Source organism: Mobula hypostoma (genome assembly GCF_963921235.1).
Source record: "Mobula hypostoma chromosome 5 unlocalized genomic scaffold, sMobHyp1.1 SUPER_5_unloc_2, whole genome shotgun sequence".
Lineage (NCBI taxonomy): Eukaryota > Metazoa > Chordata > Chondrichthyes > Myliobatiformes > Myliobatidae > Mobula > Mobula hypostoma.
In genome coordinates this window covers 246,165-267,479 of record NW_026948114.1, presented here as the reverse complement: position 1 = coordinate 267,479, position 21,315 = coordinate 246,165, and the positions used below count along the sequence as shown (strand labels likewise).

The following is a 21,315-nucleotide window of genomic DNA, read 5'->3' as shown; positions in this document are numbered from 1 at the left end:
GAGGATGAGGATGCTTCCGGTCATGGGGTGTGGATGTTTTAATGGGACAGTCAGGATGAGGATGTTTCCGGTAGTGGGGTGAGGGTGTGGGAACGGGACAGTGTGGGTGAGGATGTTTCCGGTAGTGGGGTGAGGGTGTGGGAACGGGACAGTGAGGCTGAGGATGTTTCCGGTAGTGGGATGAGTGGGTGGGAACGGGACAGTCAGGATGAGGATGTTTCCGGTTCTGGGGTGAGGATGCGTTAATGGGACAGTGAGGAGGAAGATGTTTCCGGTAGTGGGGTGAGGGTGTGGGAACGGGACAGTGAGGATGAGGATATTTTCGGTAGTGGGGTGAGTGGGTGGGAACGGGACAGCGAGGAGGAGGAAGTGTGTAGTAGTGGGGTGAGTGTGTGGGAACAGGATAGTGTGGATGAGGATGTTTCCGGTACTGGGGTGAGGGTGTGGGAACAGGACAGTGAGGATGAGGATGTTTCCGGTAGTGGGGTGAGGATGTGGGAATGGGACAGTGAGGATGAGGATGTTTCCGGTAGCAGGGTGAGGGTGTGGGAACGGGACAGTGAGGATGAGGATGTTTCCAGTAACGGGGTGTGGGTGTGTTAATGGGACAGTGAGGATGAGGATGTTTCTAGTTCTGGGGTGAGGTTGTGGGAATTGGAGTGAGGATGAGGATATTTCCGGTAGTGGGGTGAGTGGGTGGGAACGGGACAGCGAGGATGAGGATGTTTCCGGTAGTGGGGTGAGGGTGTGGGAACGGACAGTGAGGATGAGGATGTTTCCAGTAGTGTGGTGGAGGTGTGGGAATGGGACAGTGAAGGTGAGGATGTTTCCAGTAGTGGGGTGAGGGTGTTGGAATGGGATGGTCAGGATGAGGATGTTTCCACTAGTGGGGTGAGAGTGTGGGAATGGGACAGTGAGGATGAGGATGTTTCCGGTAGTGGGGTGTGGGTGTGTTAATGGGACAGTCAGGATGAGGATGTTTCCGGTAGTGGGGTGTGGGTGTGTTAATGGGACAGTGAGGATGAGGATGTTTTCGGTAGTGGGGTGTGGGTGTGGGAATGGGACAGTGTGGGTGAGGATGTTTCCGGTAGTGGGATGAGTGGGTAGGAACGGGACAGTGAGGGTGAGGATATTTCCGGTAGTGGGGTGAGGGTGTGAGAACGGGACAGTGAGGATGAGGATGTTTTCGGTAGTGGGGTGAGGGTGTGGGAACGGGACAGTGAGGATGAGGATGTTTCCAGTAGTGGGGTGGAGGTGTGGGAATGGGACAGTGAAGGTGAGGATGTTTCCAGTAGTGGGGTGAGGGTGTTGGAATGGGATGGTCAGGATGAGGATGTTTCCACTAGTGGGGTGTGGGTGTGTTAATGGGACAGTGAGGATGAGGATGTTTCCGGTAGTGGGGTGTGGGTGTGTTAATGGGACAGTCAGGATGAGGATGTTTCCAGTCGCGGGGTGTGGGTGTGGGAATGGGACAGTGTGGATGAGGATGTTTCCGGTAGTGGGATGAGTGGGTGGGAACGGGACAGTGAGGATGAGGATATTTCCGGTAGTGGGGTGAGGGTGTGGGAACGGGACAGTGAGGGTGAAGATGTTTCCGGTAGTGGAGCGAGGTTGTGGGAATGGGACAGTGAGAATGAGGATATTTCCGGTAGTGGGGTGAGTGGGTGGGAATGAGATAGTGTTGATGAGGATGTGTCCAGTAGTGGGGTGAGTGGGTGAGAACGGGAACGTGAGGGTGTGGATGACTTGGGATGAAGTGGATGTGGAGGACTCTTGTGAAGTTTGAAGCTGACATGGCAAAGTTCCTCTCTGGCAGTGAGTATGTGGAGGAAATTAGGGAGTTCATATCTGACCTTGGCACAGACAGCATCAAGCCGAGCTTACCTCTGACAAATACTGCCTAAACGGGGTGGAGAGGGGTGTTCCACCTACAGGCATTTCAGCAAGCACTGCTGGAGAACATGATCGATTCAGGGTCCCGTTCTGTCTGCTCTGGGAAGCTTGGAAGTTAGAACGGAGGAGTTTCCCTTCCCTGACACTAGGGTGGGACATGGTCAAAGCTGATGTCAGACTCTTTTGCAAGGGTCGGCCAAAAGCACACGTTCCAGATTGCTTGATCTGTCGACCCAGCTGGCCCCAACCACAGGGGACTCATTCTTTTACCAGGACAAGGAGGAAGCATTATGGAACTCAAAGCTCAAGGGGTCCCAAGGTGAAGTTATGAATCTAGCTGTTAGGAGATCTGGCCCTTCTTTTACTCTCTGGAGAAATGGAGGGGTGTGCGCCAATAACTTGTTGCGCTACTGATAGAGAACAGCTCCCCTGTTACGGATCTGACGAGAATCGTTCCTGAAGTTCACTCATTTTATGCGACCCTGTTCTCGCTGGGCCGAGCGCTGTGGGAGGACCCTGTGGCTATCGCTGGGGGTGCTGACCAGCACCCGCAACCAGGTACGGGGAAGTAAGTCCTCGTGGTTGGATGAGTTGACTGTGGAATACATAAGGGCCTTCTAGGACATACCAGGTGCTGACTACACCAGGGTCCTGGGTAAAAAACTGGCGACAAGTGTCGGATGGTCGAGTTCCTGCTTCCAAAGAAGGGGTTCTTCACCGCACTCACAATCAGGAGAATGTATTTGACAGAATGTATCATGACTACCTCCTCAAGATTCTGTGCATGTTCGGATTCAGACCGCACTTCGTTGTCCGTGTCTGTCTATTGTACAGTACACTGTTATGGAGTGCCTGATAAATGTCAATGGATCCCTGACAGTGCCCGTTCTCTTTTGCTTTGGGAGCAGGTGCATCAGGGCTGCTCGATATTGGGGCAACTATACTCAGTCTGCCTAGACCTAGAGCCTTTCCTCTGCCTTCTTCAGAAGTGGTTGACGAGTCTGGTACGGTGTGAGCCAGAGACGAAAGTAGCCCTTTATGTTAATGCCGAAGATGTCCTTATGATCACCGACCCTGTTGACTACAGAAGATGCGAGACTGGCCACAGATCTTCTCAGCCGCATCCTCTGGCAGGGTCGATTGGGGAAAGTGCTCCGGTCTTTTAGTGGGTCAGTGGGAGGTGGGCTCCTTTCCAAAACAGCTAAGACCATTTGCGTGGAATACCAAGCACCTCCTCCATCTGAGGGTCTACCTAAACTCCACTGTTAAGTCTTAGCCAGAGAACTGGTGGGACTTAACAGATGAAAGGATCTGTCAGGCTGTGATGATGGTCAGGTCTCATACCAGGGCAGGACGTTGGTTACTAACCAGCCGGTCACCACTAGGCTTTGGTATCAGCTGGTCTCTTTAGTTCGACCCACTACATTTGTCCTCCTTATGATCAATGACCCTGAGGAAGCTGGTGAACAACTTCTGGGGCAACAGGAGGCATTGGGTCTCTGCTACGGTTCTGAATCTTCCGCTAGTGGAGGGTGGTCAGTCCCTGGTATGCATACATTGGTGGCTGGCGGCTCTCCGCCTCAGGACCCTGCAGAGATACATGTACACTGAGCACCCTCTGAGGTGGCACGCTCTGAGACACAGAGCATTGCCTTCAGGAGAGATCATGAGCATCAGCGGTGCTGCTATGAGTGAGCTGCAAGGCTTTTACCAGGAGCTATTCAGGGTCTGGGGTATATTCTCCGCCGGTCAGAGGGCTCCTGCGCGTGCTAGAGCGGTGAGAGGGTTCATCTCCCATCAAATCGCCATGGGTAGGGAGTGTTAACCCCAGGTGGTCATCAGACCCAAACACCAAGGTCTCCTTTGGGAGCCGGTCCCGCACAGCATGAGCCGCATTGCAGAGATACCCACTGTGCCATTCCTTGACGGGCTGCTGTTGCACACTGTTCACTTCGTTCCCCTCACCAGTTGTCTGGACACGCTGTGACGGTCTGTATCACCAAAAGGCAGTGAGGGAGGTCCTCAGTGGACAGTGTCGCATAGGACGGTACCGGGCTATAGATTCCTGATCAGGTTCACTGATACCCCGTCCACCTGTCCTTTCGGTGGACGGGGAGAGTCATATCTACATGGAGTGTGAGAGGTTGCAGCCCCTGTTTGAATATCTGAAGGGGCTGCTCCACAAGTTCTGGCTGCACTTCAACTCCCCACTCATAATAATATGGGCACCCAGTAAAGCGGGGGGGGGGGGAAGAGGTCTTTGGGGGATCGACTGGTGCACTTGCTCTTGCGCCTGTTCAAGATGGGCATTTGAGGGTCCAGGTAGTGGGCCGTGGAGGGCTTTGCCTGTCCTTTTTCTGGGGCGACATTTGTACCACGGTGTTCTAGGAGAGGGAGCTAGCGACCACTGTGGCTTCAGTGGGGGATTGCTGGGAATGATGGGGACACCTCTGGGAGATTAGTGCGTTATACATGCTAATAACTCTTTTGTAATTTGAATTCACTATTGTTTGCAAACTCTAATCTTTGTATGTCTTTTGTATTTGAATAAAGTTTTGTATGTTCGTAAAAACAAGGGGTGGTTCTGAGTAAGGGTCACACACTGTGGGTAGGAAGGTGGGGTTCTCTCTCTCCCCGTATAAATATTTTTCCATTAACTAATCAACCTAATCCCGTTGGTGTTGTTAATTGGGAGAGAAGGGGGTGGCAAGAGAAAGAGGGAGGGGAGAGAGAGGGGAGGGGGGAGAGAGGGGAGGGGAGAGGGAGGGGAGGGGAGAGAGAGAGAGAGGGAGTGGGGAGAGGGGAAGAAGGGGAAAGAGGGAGGTGGGGAGGAGCAAGGGGGAAGACAGGACGGGGAGGGAGCAGAGGAGAAGGGGTGAGTAGTGAGGGGGAGAGAAGGGACGGGGAGAGTAAGGAGGTGAGAGAAGGGAGGAGGAGGAAGGGGTGAGTAGGGAGGAGGAGTGATTGAATGAAATGCCAGATTTGTGAGGAAAGATAGATGCTATAAACATGATCCACGGTGCTGGATGCGATGGTTATTTATTCACACTATACCTGCTTGTACTTCCTGTAGCATCGCTGAATGACTGCAGCCGCTACCTCCTGTTGTTCCTTCAGGCGGCGCCCCTGTCATACACAGAGAAAGTCACAGCCACCCAGAGTTGCCCCTATCCGCCCCAGTACCGGACAGTCACCCCTCCCCATCCCCCATGGTTCCTCTTCTCACATCCTCCCCTCCCCTCACCCTCCCACTCCCTCATCCTTACAGTCACCATCACCACTCCCCATCCCAGCCCATGAACTCTCTCCCTGCCCTCCCCTCTCCTCCTTATCCTAACACCCTCCCATCCACAGCTCCTCACCTCCACCAGATCCCCTAACCTTGCCTTCCTCACCCCTTCTCCGCCTCTCTCCCCCTCTTCACCCTCCCCTCCTGTCCTGGCCCCCTGGCCCTGCATTCCCCACCCACCTCCCCTCCTCACCCCCTTCCCTCCCCATCCTCTTACTACCCCTCCACACCATCCTCTCCACACCCTTCTCACAAGCTCAGCCTTTCCCTTGCCCCTTCCCCACCCCCCTTGCTCTGCCGTGTCCTGATGCTGTTCTGTTACACAGGGGAGCTTTCCTCAGAGGGACCTCAGCTTACAGCTGGTGGCCAGATCTGTACCGTTGCCACTGTGTGAGGGGTAGCAGGGAAGAGAGGGGGGAAAGAAACTGACCCTACTGCCTCATAGCCGCCCTTCACCTTGTACTTGCGGAAGGCAGTCTGGATGATGCGAGCAGCTTCATACAGCTCCCGCTGTTCGTGATCAGACAATGTCAGCAGAGCGAATTCACTCTCCATCTTGCCATTGGTGGAGGCATTGAGGAAATCTGACCAGCCAGTGTTGGCTGCCACGTCCACTCTCTCGAAGGTGATGTCGCTGAGCGGTGAGTTCACAGGACTGAGGCAGGCGTGAGATGGTGGTGTCAGCGGTTGGTTACAGGCTGATCTGTGAGGGGTAAACATTAACGAGAGCATTAGATTAGAATGAAGTTCGCTCCACACTATCCCATCACACACTCCCCGAGTTAGACACAGAGTGAAGCTCCCTCCACACCGTCCCATCACACACTCCCGGGTCAGACACAGAGTGAAGCTCCCTCCATACCATCCCATCAATCTCCAGGTAGAAGACTGCAAGTCCAAGCTAGCAAGCGAGCTGTGGGCAGGACTGACACCACTGTTGTGTGATCTGCCTGCTGTCCAGAAGGAGGAGTATACATGTGGCTGCAATCGAGCAGCACCAGACTAGGCCTCATGCAGTTGTTCCTGAGAAGGGAACTGTTCATTGTGAGCTATGCTATGTGTGTTCTGGAAATACTCCCTGGCACAGAAAGGAAGCCAGTCAGTGCAGTGGCAGGAACACATCCCATGTCAGAATGGTGGGTGACTTGGTTGGGGTTCTCTGCCAGGCTGCTGAAGGTACTCAGGGTCTGATGCAAATTCTCTCTTTCCCCCTTTGAGTACTTGCCCACAAGACTGGTGAGACCTCAGCCCCAGATTCAAATCTTTGGTCACCTGGTGCAGAGGGGGTGAATCACTCAGGGGAACCTGCTATTCCTGGCCATTCCCAGGTCCAAGCAGGAACTCCCAGCCCCCCTCTGAGGACACGTTTGTGCCTGAATGTCACGGACACTGGTTCTCCAGTGGATTTTCAGGAATAGTGGGCACCACACCATCCTAGGCGAGGATGGAAAGGTTTCAATTTACCAATTATATCAATATTCTAATCGAAAATTATGTAAATGAACGTCATTCTTTGTCAGACAGAGAGTTTCTCATCCCAGCTACCTCAAGGGCATGTCCCAAAGCCACAACCTTCTGTCAGGTTCAAGGTCATGGGTACCACTGATCCTCCTCCTCCCCCTCCCCCATCCCTGACCACTGGGGGAGCGCCCTCAGGTCAGATTCACTGCCACACACGGCATTGCAGTCAGATCACAGACACAGAGAACATACAGAACATGGAGTGTACGAGACAGTGAAGGAGAGAACCTCGGCAGTGCACAGGAGTGAAGGAGGGGCTTGATGTATGTTATGTTTTGTAACTCCAAAATATAAAAACTAATTGAAAGGGAAGCAAGGCAGCCTGGAGATAACTCATGTATGTTTGATTTAACTTTATGTACGTCACGGTGGTGTGATGAAGTAAGCCATTCACATACTTCGTACGTAAATGGCTTACAAATTACTTAAACAACAAGGCATGCTTCACCAAGCAATATTTACAATATTACTCAAATATTGAGTACAATGATCCAATGGTGCAGGGAAACAACTCTCCACCAGCAGGGGGCAGCTAATCCCTGCTTCTAAAGCAGAGTCAAAAGGGTCTCCTGCAACATGGTCTGTGGAGAGAATCTGGGATAAAGAGGAGGAATGGGGAGCAAAGGGGGGAATCTGGGAGCAAGGGGGAGGATAGGAAGGAAGTGGGTATTAGGGATTAAGATATTGGGGAGTGAGAGGGAATCTGGAATCGAGAAAGGAATAGGGAAGGGGGGAGTGGAAAACTGAGATTGGGAGGAAACACAGACCGAATAAGCTGAATGGCCTACCCTCTGTTTGTTGGGTGTAGGAGGGATTAGTGTTCAGATTTGGACCTGTACCTGGGTGAAGGGGTGGTGGGAAGTGAGGGGGAGGGAAATACCAGGCTGATGCCTGATTCACTGTGGGTCAGGTACAGAAGGGATTTAGATTAATTTTCCAGCAGGTTCAACAGAAGGCCTGTTCCTGTGCTGTTCTACATTCAACCAGCTCCCGACAGTCAGTAGCAAGGGAGGTGCCAGCAGAGACTGATGTGTACAGAGGCAGATAGTTGGGAGGAGGAGAGGGTCAAGCCCTACTGCCGGTGTGGTTCAGCAGGTCTGTGCCCCATGGTGGAACCCCTCCTCTGTGTCTGCCCCCAGACACTTTGGACATTCCACATGCCCTGAGGCTGTTCAAGCCTGGTGTGAGGTGAAAGGAGTAGGACAGGATGTCAGTGACTCTGCAGCAGAACTCAGCGCTGCTCATTACATAGTGAAATATTGCAGGACCCACTCTCAGGGTAACTGCTGCTCACAAAGACTGCATCCCCAGCCGGCCGGCATAAATCTGTCCTCCAGTCCACTGGGTCAGGGCTCTCTGTGCCCCCAGCCGGCCGGCATAAATCTGTCCATCTGTCCTCCAGTCCACTGGGTCAGGGCTCTCTCTGCCCCCAGTCTGACGGCATAAATCTGTCCTCCTGTCCACTGGGTTAGGGCTCTCTGTGCCCCCAGTCCGAAGGCATAAACTGTCCATCTGTCCTCCAGTCCACTGGGTCAGGGCTCTCTGTGCCCCCAGTCCAACAGCATAAATCTGTCCACCTGTCCTCCAGTCCACTGGGTCAGGGCTCTCTGTGCCCCCAGTCCAACAGCATAAATCTGTCCACCTGTCCTCCAGTCCACTGGGTCAGGGCTCTCTGTGCCCCCAGTCCGACGGCATAAATCTGTCCAGTCCACTGGGTCAGGGGTCTCTGTGCCCCCAGTCCGATGGCATAAATCTGTCCTCCAGTCCACTGGGTCAGGGCTCTCTGTGCTCCCAGTCCGATGGCATAAATCTGTCCTCCTGTCCACTGGGTCAGGGGTCTCTGTGCCCCCAGTCTGATGGCATAAATCTGTCCTCCTATCCACTGGGACAGGTCTCACTGTGCCCCCAGCCTGTGTGAACTTGTGCTCTATGCCCACGTATATCTGTGCTGCACTGGCATTTGCTGGATCATTGAAGTAGTCGCCTCGTGCGTCAGCAGGGAACCCGACACCAAATGACAGGCCCTGGAGGTGGCAAGGATGCAGCCCATGACTATCCAGGGAGGGGGAGGGGGAGGGCATTCGCTCTGTTCAGCCTCAACTTTACCCCAAACAAACCAGCACATACTCCCCACCTTATCATTACCATCATCCGTAGGTCACACACAGATCCGTCCCCACGAATATCGTACTTCAGTGTTATATTGTGACAGACTCATCTACACCAGTACATAACCCCAGCGTTATACAGTGACAGATTCATACCCATGGTACTATACCCCAGTGTTATACAGTGACAGATCCATTCCCAGTGGTACCGAACCCCAGCGTTATACAGTGACAGACCCATTCCCAGTGGTACCGAACCCCAGCGTTATACAGTGACAGATCCATTCCCAATGGTACTGTACCCTGGTGTTATACAGTGACAGATTCATACCCATGGTACTATACCCCAGTGTTATACAGTGACAGACCCATTCCCAATGGTACTGTACCCCAGTGTTATACAGTGACAGATCCATTCCCAATGGTACTGTACCCCAGTGTTATACAGTGGCAAACCCATCCCCACTGGCACTGTACCCCAGTGTACACTGGTACTGTACCCATATTGCGCAGTGACAGAACTGCCCTGACCAGTACTGTACTTCAATGTTAGATGATGTTGGGGGTACATGTGCCGAGTCTAGACCCACCTGTGCTGCGAGAAGTTGGGCAGCTGGTCCACGTTCTCCAGGTAGGTGGCAAGCCATGTCATGGTGTTGCTGATACTCGAGCTGTCCTGGCGTTCTTTGAGAGGAGCCTCGACTGAGTTAAAGTCTTCCTGTTTAATTCGTTCTGGAGTGGCCTCGATGATCTGCTCAGCCAGGGCCATCATGTCCACCTGTGAGGGCAGCAGGAGCATCATTGGTCAGGCCTGCTCAGTACAGGTGGTGCAACTGTATAACAACTGTATCACTTGGCGTGGGAATAACAACTGTACCTCCTGAGAAGGGAATTGGGGACCCAGAGTGGGACATGTGGACCCGACTCTAATGTGGACGTAGACTCTAATGATCCCAGGTTGGAAATCGGGACTCGGGGATCCCGGTGTAGGATTGGATTCTGAGCCGAGCAAGTGGCAGAGTATGTACGAGGGTGCGTGGGGAGGACGGGGTCTGGTTCGTACCTGTAACACGTCGACAGGCGGCAGGAACTCCTCATTTTCCTCATTCTCGTTAAACCGCAGGAGGCCGGTCTCAATGGAATCCCGACCAATCGTCACTGAGAACTGCCCGTTGTCATGCGTCAGCCCGTAGTCAATGAAGTAGCAGGACTGGGGAGTGGGGCTGGGAGTCCCTCGTTGCCGAGACTCCTGCTGTGAGGGGAGGGGCCACAGTGTGTCCCCCTTCCCCCCAGGGCTGGCCGGCCCCACCATCTGCTGAGACTCACAGACCTCCATGGCAATGTCCGGGTCCCCATGGGCACCAAGCTCAGGGCTGTAGGTAGCGCTCTCCCCACTCACCGATGCGCTGGAGTACGCTGAGCTCACAGAGTTGGCTCCCAAGCCCTCAGGCAGCGAGGAGGGAGAGGAGGGGCTGGTGGCCACGCTCAGACCTGTGGGAGAGAAGGGTGAGTGCAGATCCAAACCAACACAGGACCGCACAACTCTGCACAGCAACATGGAAACACGCTGGAGGTCAATGCCCCAACCTGGGCATAGGAAAACGCTACAGGGACCCAGTCTGGTGGGAGCCTACTGTCTAACTGAGCTCAGGACAGGATATGTTTAGCAGACTACTGTACTGATGAGAAGGAGATTGCGGAGACTGCAGAGGAGGCTCACAAGAAGGATTCAGGGGTGAGGAGCCTGTGCCTATATTCACAGGAGATTAGAAGAATGAAAGAGGATCTCATTGAAACCTTTCAAATGTTGAAAGGCTGAAATAGATTGGACGTGGCAAGGATGTGGATGTCTAAGAACAGAAGACAAAGACTCAAAATAGATTCCATTCAGAATGGAAATAAGGAGGAATTTCTTTAGCCAGAAAGTGGTGAATCTGTGAAATTTGTTGCCGTGGGTGGCTGTGGAGGCCAAGTCTTTGAGTATATTTAAGGCAGAGGTTGATAGATTATTGATCAGTCGGGGTATGAAGGGCTACAGGGAGAAGGCAGGAGAGTGGGGCTGAGAGGGAATTGGATCAGCAGTGATGAGATAGCAGAGCAGACTCGATGGGCCAAATGGCCTAATTCTGCTCTGATATCTGATATGTTTCCATTAGCGGGAGAGTGTAGGACCAGAGTGAATAGCCTCAGAATTCAGATTCAGGTTTATTTATTCATCACGTGTACATTGAAACATACAGTGAACTGGGTTGTTTGAGTGAACAACCAGCATATCCAAGGATGTGCTGCAGGCAGACTGCAAGTGTGGCCCACAATCTGCACCCAGACAGCACATCCACAACGCTCGGCAGAGCCACACAGAACACAACGACAGCAAAACAAGCCCTGTTCTTCACAATCAATGCACATAACAGTCCTCTGTCCCCAGCACCATTCGTAGCTTTACAACACAGATGAGGAGGAATTCCTTTAGCCAGAAGGTGGTGAATCTGTGGAATTCATTGCCACAGACGGCTGTGTAAGCCAAGTCACTGGCTTACACAAAGTGGAGGTTGATAGATTCTTGATGGACAGGGGGGTTATAGTTATATGGAGAAGCGAGGAAAGTGGGGTTCAAGAGTCAAGTCACCTATGATAGTATGGTGGAGCAGGCTCCATGAGCTGAATGGCCTAATTCTGCCTCTACATCTCACGGCTTGGTGCTATCTACAAACAACTGATAAATGGATCTGAGTGGGTCAGGCAGGATCCCTAGGGCTGAATGGACAGTGGCTGTTTCAGGCCATGACCCATCGTCAGGACTTTCCAGCTTCCTCCACAGTGGCTGCCTGGCCCTAGGGGTCACCCAAGTGAATCAATGTGTTGGCACCGATAGGAGCTCAGTCCCACCCATCCTCCTGTATGTAACAACCCAGGATCAATCTCTGCGGGGCTGGAATGTGGCAAACAGAGGGACCAAATATTCGCAGGACACAGGTCTCCAGAGGAGACAGATAGCACTGAGACACCAGGTAACATGGCCCATGGATATCACAAAGAGAGAGCCAACACAACTCCAGGTCAAATGTCCCACAGACAGAGACAACACAACTCCAGGTCAAATATCCCACAGACCAGAGACAACACAACTCCAGGTCGAATGCCCCACAGACAGAGACAACACAACTCCAGGTTGAATCGCCTATGGACATCACACAGAGATAACACAATTCCAGGGTGAATGTCACACAGACAGAGACAACACAACTCCAGGTCAAATGTCCCACAGACGGAGACAACACAACTCCAGGTCGAATGTCCCACAGATGGAGACAACACAACTCCAGGTCAAATGTCCCACAGACAGAGACAACAGAACTCCATGTTGAATCGCCTATGGACATCACACAGACAGAGATAACACAATTCCAGGGTGAATGTCACACAGACAGAGACAACACAATTCCAGGTGAAATGTCCCACAGACGGAGACATCACAACTCCAGGTCGAATGTCCCACAGATGGAGACAACACAACTCCAGGTCAAATGTCCCACAGACAGAGACAACAGAACTCCATGTTGAATCGCCTATGGACATCACACAGACAGAGATAACATAATTCCAGGGTGAATGTCACACAGACAGAGACAACACAACTCCAGGTCAAATGTCCCACAGAGACAACACAACTCCAGGTGAAATGTCCCACAGATGGAGACAACACAACTCCAGGTCGAATGTCCCACAGATGGAGACAACACAACTCCAGGTCAAATGTCCCACAGACAGAGACAACAGAACTCCATGTTGAATCACCTATGGACATCACACAGACAGAGACAACACAACTCCAGGTCAAATGTCCCACAGACAGAGACAATACAACTCCAGGTGAAATGTCCCACAGACGGAGACAACACAACTCCAGGTCGAATGCCCCACAGACAGAGACAACACAACTCCAGGTCAAATGTCCCACAGACAGAGACAACAGAACTCCATGTTGAATCGCCTATGGACATCACACAGACAGAGATAACATAATTCCAGGGTGAATGTCACACAGACAGAGACAACACAACTCCAGGTCAAATGTCCCACAGAGACAACACAACTCCAGGTGAAATGTCCCACAGATGGAGACAACACAACTCCAGGTCGAATGTCCCACAGATGGAGACAACACAACTCCAGGTCAAATGTCCCACAGACAGAGACAACACAACTCCAGGTCGAATGCCCCACAGACAGAGACAACACAACTCCAGGTCAAATGTCCCACAGACAGAGACAACAGAACTCCATGTTGAATCGCCTATGGACATCACACAGACAGAGATAACATAATTCCAGGGTGAATGTCACACAGACAGAGACAACACAACTCCAGGTCAAATGTCCCACAGAGACAACACAACTCCAGGTGAAATGTCCCACAGATGGAGACAACACAACTCCAGGTCGAATGTCCCACAGATGGAGACAACACAACTGCAGGTCAAATGTCCCACAGACAGAGACAACAGAACTCCATGTTGAATCACCTATGGACATCACACAGACAGAGACAACACAACTCCAGGTCAAATGTCCCACAGACAGAGACAACACAACTCCAGGTGAAATGTCCCACAGACGGAGACAACACAACTCCAGGTCGAATGTTCCACAGATGGAGACAACACAACTCCAGGTCAAATGTCCCACAGACAGAGACAACAGAACTCCATGTTGAATCGCCTATGGACATCACACAGACAGAGATAACACAATTCCAGGGTGAATGTCACACAGACAGAGGCAACACAACTCCAGGTCAAATGTCCCACAGACAGAGACAACACAACTCCAGGTCGAATGCCCCACAGACAGAGACAACACAACTCCAGGTCAAATGTCCCACAGACAGAGACAACACAACTCCAGGTTGAATCGCCTATGGACATCACATAGACAGAGATAACACAATTCCAGGGTGAATGTCCCACAGAGACAACACAATTCCAGGGTGAATGTCCCACAGACAGAGACAACGCAACTCCAGGTCGAGTGTCCCACAGACAGAGACAACACAACTCCAGGTCGAATGTCCCACAGAGACAACACAACTCCAGGTCGAATGTCCCACAGACAGAAACAACACAATTCCAGGGTGAATGTCACACAGACAGAGACAACATAATTCCAGGGTGAATGTCCCACAGAGACAACACAACTCCAGGTCGAATGTCCCACAGAGACAACATAATTCCAGGATGAATGTCACACAGAGACAACACAATTCCAGGGTGAATGTCACACAGAGACAACACAAATCCAGGTCAACCGGCCTATGGACATCACACAGACAGGGACAACACATCTCCATGGCAAATGTCCCACAGACAGAGACAACACAACTCCAGGGCAAATGGCCTATGGACATCACACAGACAGAGACAACACAACACCAGATCGAATGTCCAACAGATGGCACAACACAACTCCAGGTCGAATGTCTCACAGTCAGAGACAAGAGAACTCCAGGTCGAACGGCCTATGGACATCACACAGTGAGAGCCGGGTTGAACGTCGTAGAACAGAGGGGGAGATGTAGGAAGAGGAAAGGAGTGAACGGTGGGGAGTAGTGGTTGAGGAGAGGATGGCGAGGAAAAGAGGAGGGCAGGGTAGGGAAGTGAGGGAAGGGAGGGGAAGGGTGAGGAGGGGGTGGAAAAAATGGGACGGAGGGGTAGGGAGTTGGGATGGTGAGGGAGCGGGCGGACAGGAGAGTGGGAGAGTTGGGGCTGTTTGGACAGTGAGGGAGAGGGAAGTGTGTCCGGCTACCTGTGTCTGGGCTGGCCAATGAGGACAGTGGACCCCTGGGTGTGTCCGGAGCGTCGCTTGTAGACAACGGCCACTGCCCGTCAGTTGTGTCTCCCTCGGGCACGCGCGTCGTCAGCGAGCTGCTCTCACCCTGACCCTGCAGCTCCTCCAAGCGAGTTGCAAGCCGGACGTGGCCGCGGGCCCGAGCCACGTGCAAGGGCAACCGCCCCAGGGAGTCGGGGATGAGGAGAGCTCGCTGGTTCCACCCATATAGGGTGACAGCTGCATCAACATGTCCCAGGGCACAAGCCCACATCTGGAGAGAGAAGAGCAGTGGGTGACTGAGGGCAGCAGTCATGGTCATACCCCAGCCCGAATACACACCCTCCCCCTACCTGCTCGTTCTCCCCCACCTCTCTCTACATCGTCACCCCGTATCCTAGCCACCACAGATTCCATGTCCTCTCTCCTTCCTCCGCACGACCTCTCCTTCCCAATGTAACTCCCTCCTTACTTCACGTCCTCTCTCCTCCCTCCCTGCCCTTCTCTCTTCCTCAGCATCATTTGCCCACTCACGTCCATCAGATGTCAAATCATTGCCTCTGACCCCTGCATCTTACCCCCTCAAGCTCCTACCATTCTCCCAGGTCCCTCAATCCACTTTCATTCTCCTCCATTCCTCTGGGTACCTCTTCATCTTCCCCACCTTCCTCTCTATGTCCCTCTGCCAATAACGGAGTGTGCACTGTAGAAAGGACATGTCATTATAAAAGAGAACAGATGTGCAAAGGAACAAGTCCTTCAACCCACCACGTCTGTGCTGAACACTGTGCTGAATTGTGTATCTGTCCAACAGCTGCTTAAAGTTCACTATTGTACCACCACCCCTAGCATTCACCACTTTCTGTAAAATAAACTTGCACATCTCTTCTAAACCATTCCCCTCTCACCTGAAGTACAAGTGTTTGACATTTCTACTCTGGGATAAGGGTTCTGACTGCCCACCCTATCTGTGCCACTAGGTCTCCACTCAGCGTCTGACACTCAGGTAAAAGACCCAGATTTGGGGATTTGTGACTCACCAGAGGAGTGCAGGAGAAATGATCGACGTTCAGGGGATCGACCTCCTGCTCCAGGTCCAAACTGTCGGCACTCAGAGACCTGCACAGTTATACAACAACGACAGGATGTTTCTCTTAAACAGCGTGAACATTACACCATATTCTATGCTATATAATGCTCTGACATTACCGGGTAATGTTCAGTGTGTAATGGCTGCCATTACAGGGTACTGTGTGGTATTGTAATGGGCTGACATTACAGGGTACTGTGTGGTATGTAACGGGCTGACATTACCAGGTACTGTGCGGTGTGTAACAGGCTGATGTTACAGGGTACTATGCGGTAACAGGCTGACGTTACAGGGTACTATGTGGTGTGTAACAGGCTGACGTTACAGGGTACTGTATGGTGTGTCACAGACTAATGTTACAGGGTACTATGTGGTAACAGGCTGACGTTACAGGGTACTGTTGGGTGTGTAATGGTCTGACGATACAGGGTACTATGTGGTGTGTAACAGGCTGACGTTACAGGGTACTGTGTGGTGTATAACAGGCAGACATTACAGGGTACTGTGTGGTGTATAACGGGCTGACGTTACAGGGTACTGTGTGGTAACAGGCTGACATTACAGGGTATCGAGTGGTGTATAATGGGCTGACGTCACAGGGTACTATGTGGTGTGTTACAGGTTGATGTTACAGGGTACTGTGTGGTGTGTTACAGGCTGACATTACAGGGTACTGTGTGGTGTGTTACAGGCTGACGTTACAGGGTACTGTGTGGTAACAGGCTGACATTACAAGGTACTGTGTGCTGTGTAACGGACTGACATTACAGGGTACTGTCAGGTGTGTAATGGGCTGACGTTACAAGGTATTGAGCGGTGTGTAACAGGTTAATGTTACAGGGTATTGTGGGGTGTATAGTGGGCTGACGTTACAGCATACTGTATGGTATATAATGGGTTGACATTACAGGATACTGTGTGGTAACAGGCTGATGTTACAGGTTACTATGCGGTAATGGGCTGATGTTACAGGGTACTCTGTGGTGCATAATGGGCTGATATTACAGGGTACTGTGCAGTAACATGCTGACATTACAGGGTATTGTGGGATGTGTAAAGGGCTGATGTTACAGGGTAATGTGTGGTATGTAACGGACTGACATTACAGGGTACTGTCAGGTGTGTAATGGGCTGACATTATAAGGTATTGTGTGGTGTATAACAGGCTGATGTTACAGGGTATTGTGGGTGTATAATGGGCTGATATTACAGCGTACTGTGTGGTATATAATGGGCTGACATTACAGGATACTGTGTGGTAACAGGCTGATGTTACAGGGTACTGTGATGTGTTACAGGCTGACGTTACAGGGTACTGTGCAGTAACAGGCTAACGTTACCAGGTACTGTATGGTGTATAACGGGGTGACACTACAGGCTACTATGTGGTATGTAATGGGCTGACATTACAGGGTACTGTGCAGTAACAGGCTGATGTTACAGGATACTGTGTAGTGTATAACAGTCTGACGTTACAGGGTACTGTGTGGTGTATAGCGGACTGATATTACAGTGTACTGTGTAGAATGTAATGGGCTGATGTACAGGGTACTGTATGGTGTATAATGGACTGACGTTACATGGTACTATATGGTAACGGTCTGATGTTACAGGGTACTGTGTGGTGTATAACGGGTTGACATTATAGGGTATTGTGTGGTACGTTACAGGTTGACGTTACAGTGTACTGTGGGGTAATGGGCTGACATTACATGGAATTGCATGGTGTGTAACGGGCTGACATTACAGGATACTGTGTGGTGTGCAACGGGCTGATCTTACAGGGTACTTTGTGGTGTGTTACAGGGTACTGTGTGGTGTATAACAGGCTGATGTTACGGGGCTCTGTTTGGTGTGTTACAGGCTGCCATTACAGGGTACTGTGCGGTAACAGGCTGACATTACAGGGTATTGTGGGGTGTAAAGGGCTGACGTTACAGGGTACTGTGTGGTATGTAATGGGCTGAGATTACCATAAGACCATAAGACAAAGGAGCAGAAGTCAGCCACTCAGCCCATCGAGTCTGCTCCGCCATTTTATCACGAGCTGATCCATTCTCCCATTTTGTCCCACTCCCCCGCCTTCTCACCATAACCTTTGATGCCCTGGCTACTCAGATACCTATCAATCTCTGCCTTAAATACACCCAATGACTTGGCCTCCACTGCCGCCCGTGGCAACAAGTTCCACAGATTCACCACACTCTGGCTAAAAAAATTTCTTCACATCTCTGTTCTGAATGGGCGCCCTTCAATCCATAAGTCATGCCCTCTCGTACTAGACTCCCCCATCATGGGAAACAACTTTGCCACATCTACTCTGTCCATGCCTTTCAACATTCGAAATGTTTCTATGAGGCCCCCCTCATTCTTCTAAACTGCAAAGAATACAGTCTAAGAGCGGACAAACGTTCCTCATATGTTAACCCTCTCATTCCCGGAATCATCCTAGTGAATCTTCTCTGAACCCTCTCCAACGTCAGCACATCCTTTCTTCGATAAGGAGCCCAAATCTGCCCGCAGTACTCCAAGTGAGGTCTTACCAGTGCCTTATAGAACCTCAACATCACATCCCTGCTCCTATACTCTATTCCTCTAGAAATGAATGCCAACATTGCATTCGCCTTCTTCACAACTGACTCAACCTGGAGGTTAATTTTAAGGGTATCCTGCACGAGGACTCCCAAGTCCTGTTGCATCTCAGAACTTTGAATTCTCTCCCCATTTAAATAATAGTCTGCCTGTTTATTTCTTCTGCCAAAGTGCATAACCATACACTTCCTAACATTGTATTTCATTTGCCACTTCTTTGCCCATTCTCCCAATCTATCCAAGTCTCTCTGCAGACTCGCAGTTTCCTCAGCACTACTGGCCCCTCCACCTATCTTTGTATCATTATCAAACTTAGCCACAAAGCCATCTATTCCATAATCCAAATCGTTGATGTACAACGTAAAAAGAAGCGGCCTCAACACTGACCCCCGTGGAACACCACTGGTAACCGGCAGCCAACCAGAATAGGATCCCTTTATTCCCACTCTCTGTTTCCTGCCAATCAGCCAAAGCTCTATCCACGTATGTAACTTTCCCGTAATTCCATGGGCTCTTCTCTTGTTAAGCGGGCTCATGTGTGGCACCTTGTCAAAGGCCTTCCGCAAATTACAAGGTACTGTGTGGTAACAGGCTAATGTTACAGGGTTCTGTGTGGTGTGTAACAGACTGACGTTACAGGGTACTGTCGGGTGTGTAATGGGCTGACATTACAAGGTACTGTGCGGTGTGTAACAGACTGATGTTACAGGGTACTGTGTAGTGTGTTACAAGCTGATGTTACAGGGTACTGTGTGGTGTGTTACAGGCTGACGTTACAGGGTACTGTGTGGTGTATAAGGGGCTGATGTTACAGGGTACTGTGTGGTGTATGACAAGCTGATGTTACAGGGTACTGTGCAGTAACAGGCTGACATTACATGGTACTGTGTGGCATGTAACAGGCTGACATTACATGGTATTCTGTGGTGTGTAACGGGCTGACATTACAGGTTACTTTGTGGTGTGTTACAGGCTGACATTACAACGTACTGTGTGGTGTGTAACAGGCTGACATTACATGGTATTCTGTGGTGTGTAACGGGCTGACATTACAGGTTACTTTGTGGTGTGTTACAGGCTGACATTACATGGTACTGTGTGGTGTGTTACAGGCTGACATTACAGCGTACTGTGTGGTGTGTAATGGCTGACGTTACAGGGTACTGTGTGGTAACAGACTGACATTGCAGGGTATTGTGTGGTGTATAATGGGCTGACGTTACAGGGTACTCTGTGGTGTGTTACAGGCTGACGTTACAGGATACTGCATGGTGTATCACAGGCTGATGTTACAGGATACTGTGTGGTGTGTTACAGGCTGATGTTACAGGGTACTGTGCAGTAACAGACTGACATTACAGGGAATTTTGTGGTGTGTAATGGGCTGACGTTACAGGGTACTGTGTGATGTATAACAGGCTGATGTTACAGGATACTGTGCAGTAACATGCTGACATTACAGGATATTGTGGGGTGTGTAATGGGCTGACGTTACCGGGTACTGTGCAGTAACAGGCTGATGTTAGAAGGTACTGTGCGGTGTGCAACAGGCTGATGTTACAGGGTACTGCATGGTGTATAACAGACTGACACTACAGGGTACTGTGTGGTGTGTTACAGGCTGACGTTACTGGGTATTGTGTGGTAACAGGCTGACGTTACAGGCTACTGTGCAGTAACAGGCTGACATTACAGGGTACTGTGCAGTAACAGGCTGATGTTACAGGGTACTGTGTAGTGTATTACAGGCTGACATTACAGGGTACTTTTGTGTGTAACAGGCTGACGTTACAGGGTACTGTGTTGTGTGTGACAGGCTGACATCACAGGGTACTGTGCGGTGTGTAACAGGATGACGTTACCAAGGAGGGTATTGTTCTTGCCTCCATTTGATGAGGGTCTCTATGAGTCGGGAGTAGCCCTGAGCGGCTGCGAGGTGCAGCAGTGTCATCCCCCGGAAAGTGACACTGTGAACCAGGCGCTCAGAAGTCAGCCAGCACGACCGGGACATCATGGTGAGGCACAGAGCGATGATCCGTTCCTCGAAGGAGTCTGATGAGGCCTGGACAAGAGAGAGAGCAGTCATGGCACACACATGGCCGTTCGTTCCACGTTCACCGATGCCTCAGCAGCACGGAATATGCACGGAGACTCGTTCCGTGGTCACACTGCGATCATTTACAGTAAGTCATGACATGAGGGGCCGAATGGCCTCAGTGACTGGGGTTAGATATGGAGTATGATGAACCAGCAGATGCAGTAGAAAAGCAGTAACCAGCTCATTCCCATCTAACCTCACTGCCCCACCATTTCCCCTCCCCACTACACTCTGGCTGAGAACTCCACGCACAGTCTGTTTGTACCACGCGCTGGTGAGGCCACACTTCAAGTACAGTGTTCAATTCTGCTCGCCTTGCACAAGAAAGACGCCGTTAAGCTGGAAAGAATGCAGAGACAGATTTGCGAGGATGTTATTTGCCAGCACTCGAGGGACTGAGTGATGGAGAGAGGTTTGGACTTTCTTGATTGGAGTGCAGGAGAATGAGGGATGACCTTATAAAGGTATCTGAGAATCACGAGGGGCACACGTAAAGTGAATGTGCTCAGTCTTTTACCCCAAGGTTAGGAAATCACCAACTAGAGGACCAAAATTTTGGGGGGGGGGGGGGAGAGATTTAATAGGAACCCCTTGAGGGGCAACATTTTCACCAGAGGGTGGTCTATACACAAAACTAGCTGCCAGAAGAGGTGATTGCAAATATTAACAACATTTAAAAGACAGATACATGGATAAGAGCTTTAGAAGGACATGGGACAAAGACTGGTACATGGGACAAGTTCAAACAGACATCTTGGTCAGCACGAACAGTTGGACTGAAGGGCCTGGTTCTATACTGTGTAACGGAAGCCTTGCGGGAAGGCTGCCTGTGCACGGTAAGCTCCCAATAAGGGAAAATGCTTATCAACGAGGTAACACTGGTTGGAGGGTGAACAAT

The 21,315-nt window shown here is 51.1% G+C and overlaps 1 protein-coding gene across 1 annotated transcript in view; it reads right to left on the bottom strand.

Annotated features, from left to right (window-relative positions):
- Window positions 1-21,315, bottom strand: part of LOC134341118 (calmodulin-binding transcription activator 2-like) — a 156,629-nt gene that overhangs the window by 38,996 nt on the left and 96,318 nt on the right. Inside the window, exons 12-18 of the mRNA XM_063038888.1 lie at window positions 20,203-20,381; window positions 15,678-15,756; window positions 14,617-14,911; window positions 9,875-10,302; window positions 9,402-9,589; window positions 5,639-5,885; window positions 4,948-5,019 (exon numbers count right to left, since the gene is read on the bottom strand). Coding sequence (XP_062894958.1) covers window positions 4,948-5,019; window positions 5,639-5,885; window positions 9,402-9,589; window positions 9,875-10,302; window positions 14,617-14,911; window positions 15,678-15,756; window positions 20,203-20,381 — 1,488 coding nt within the window. The remainder of the gene's footprint in view (window positions 1-4,947; window positions 5,020-5,638; window positions 5,886-9,401; window positions 9,590-9,874; window positions 10,303-14,616; window positions 14,912-15,677; window positions 15,757-20,202; window positions 20,382-21,315) is intronic.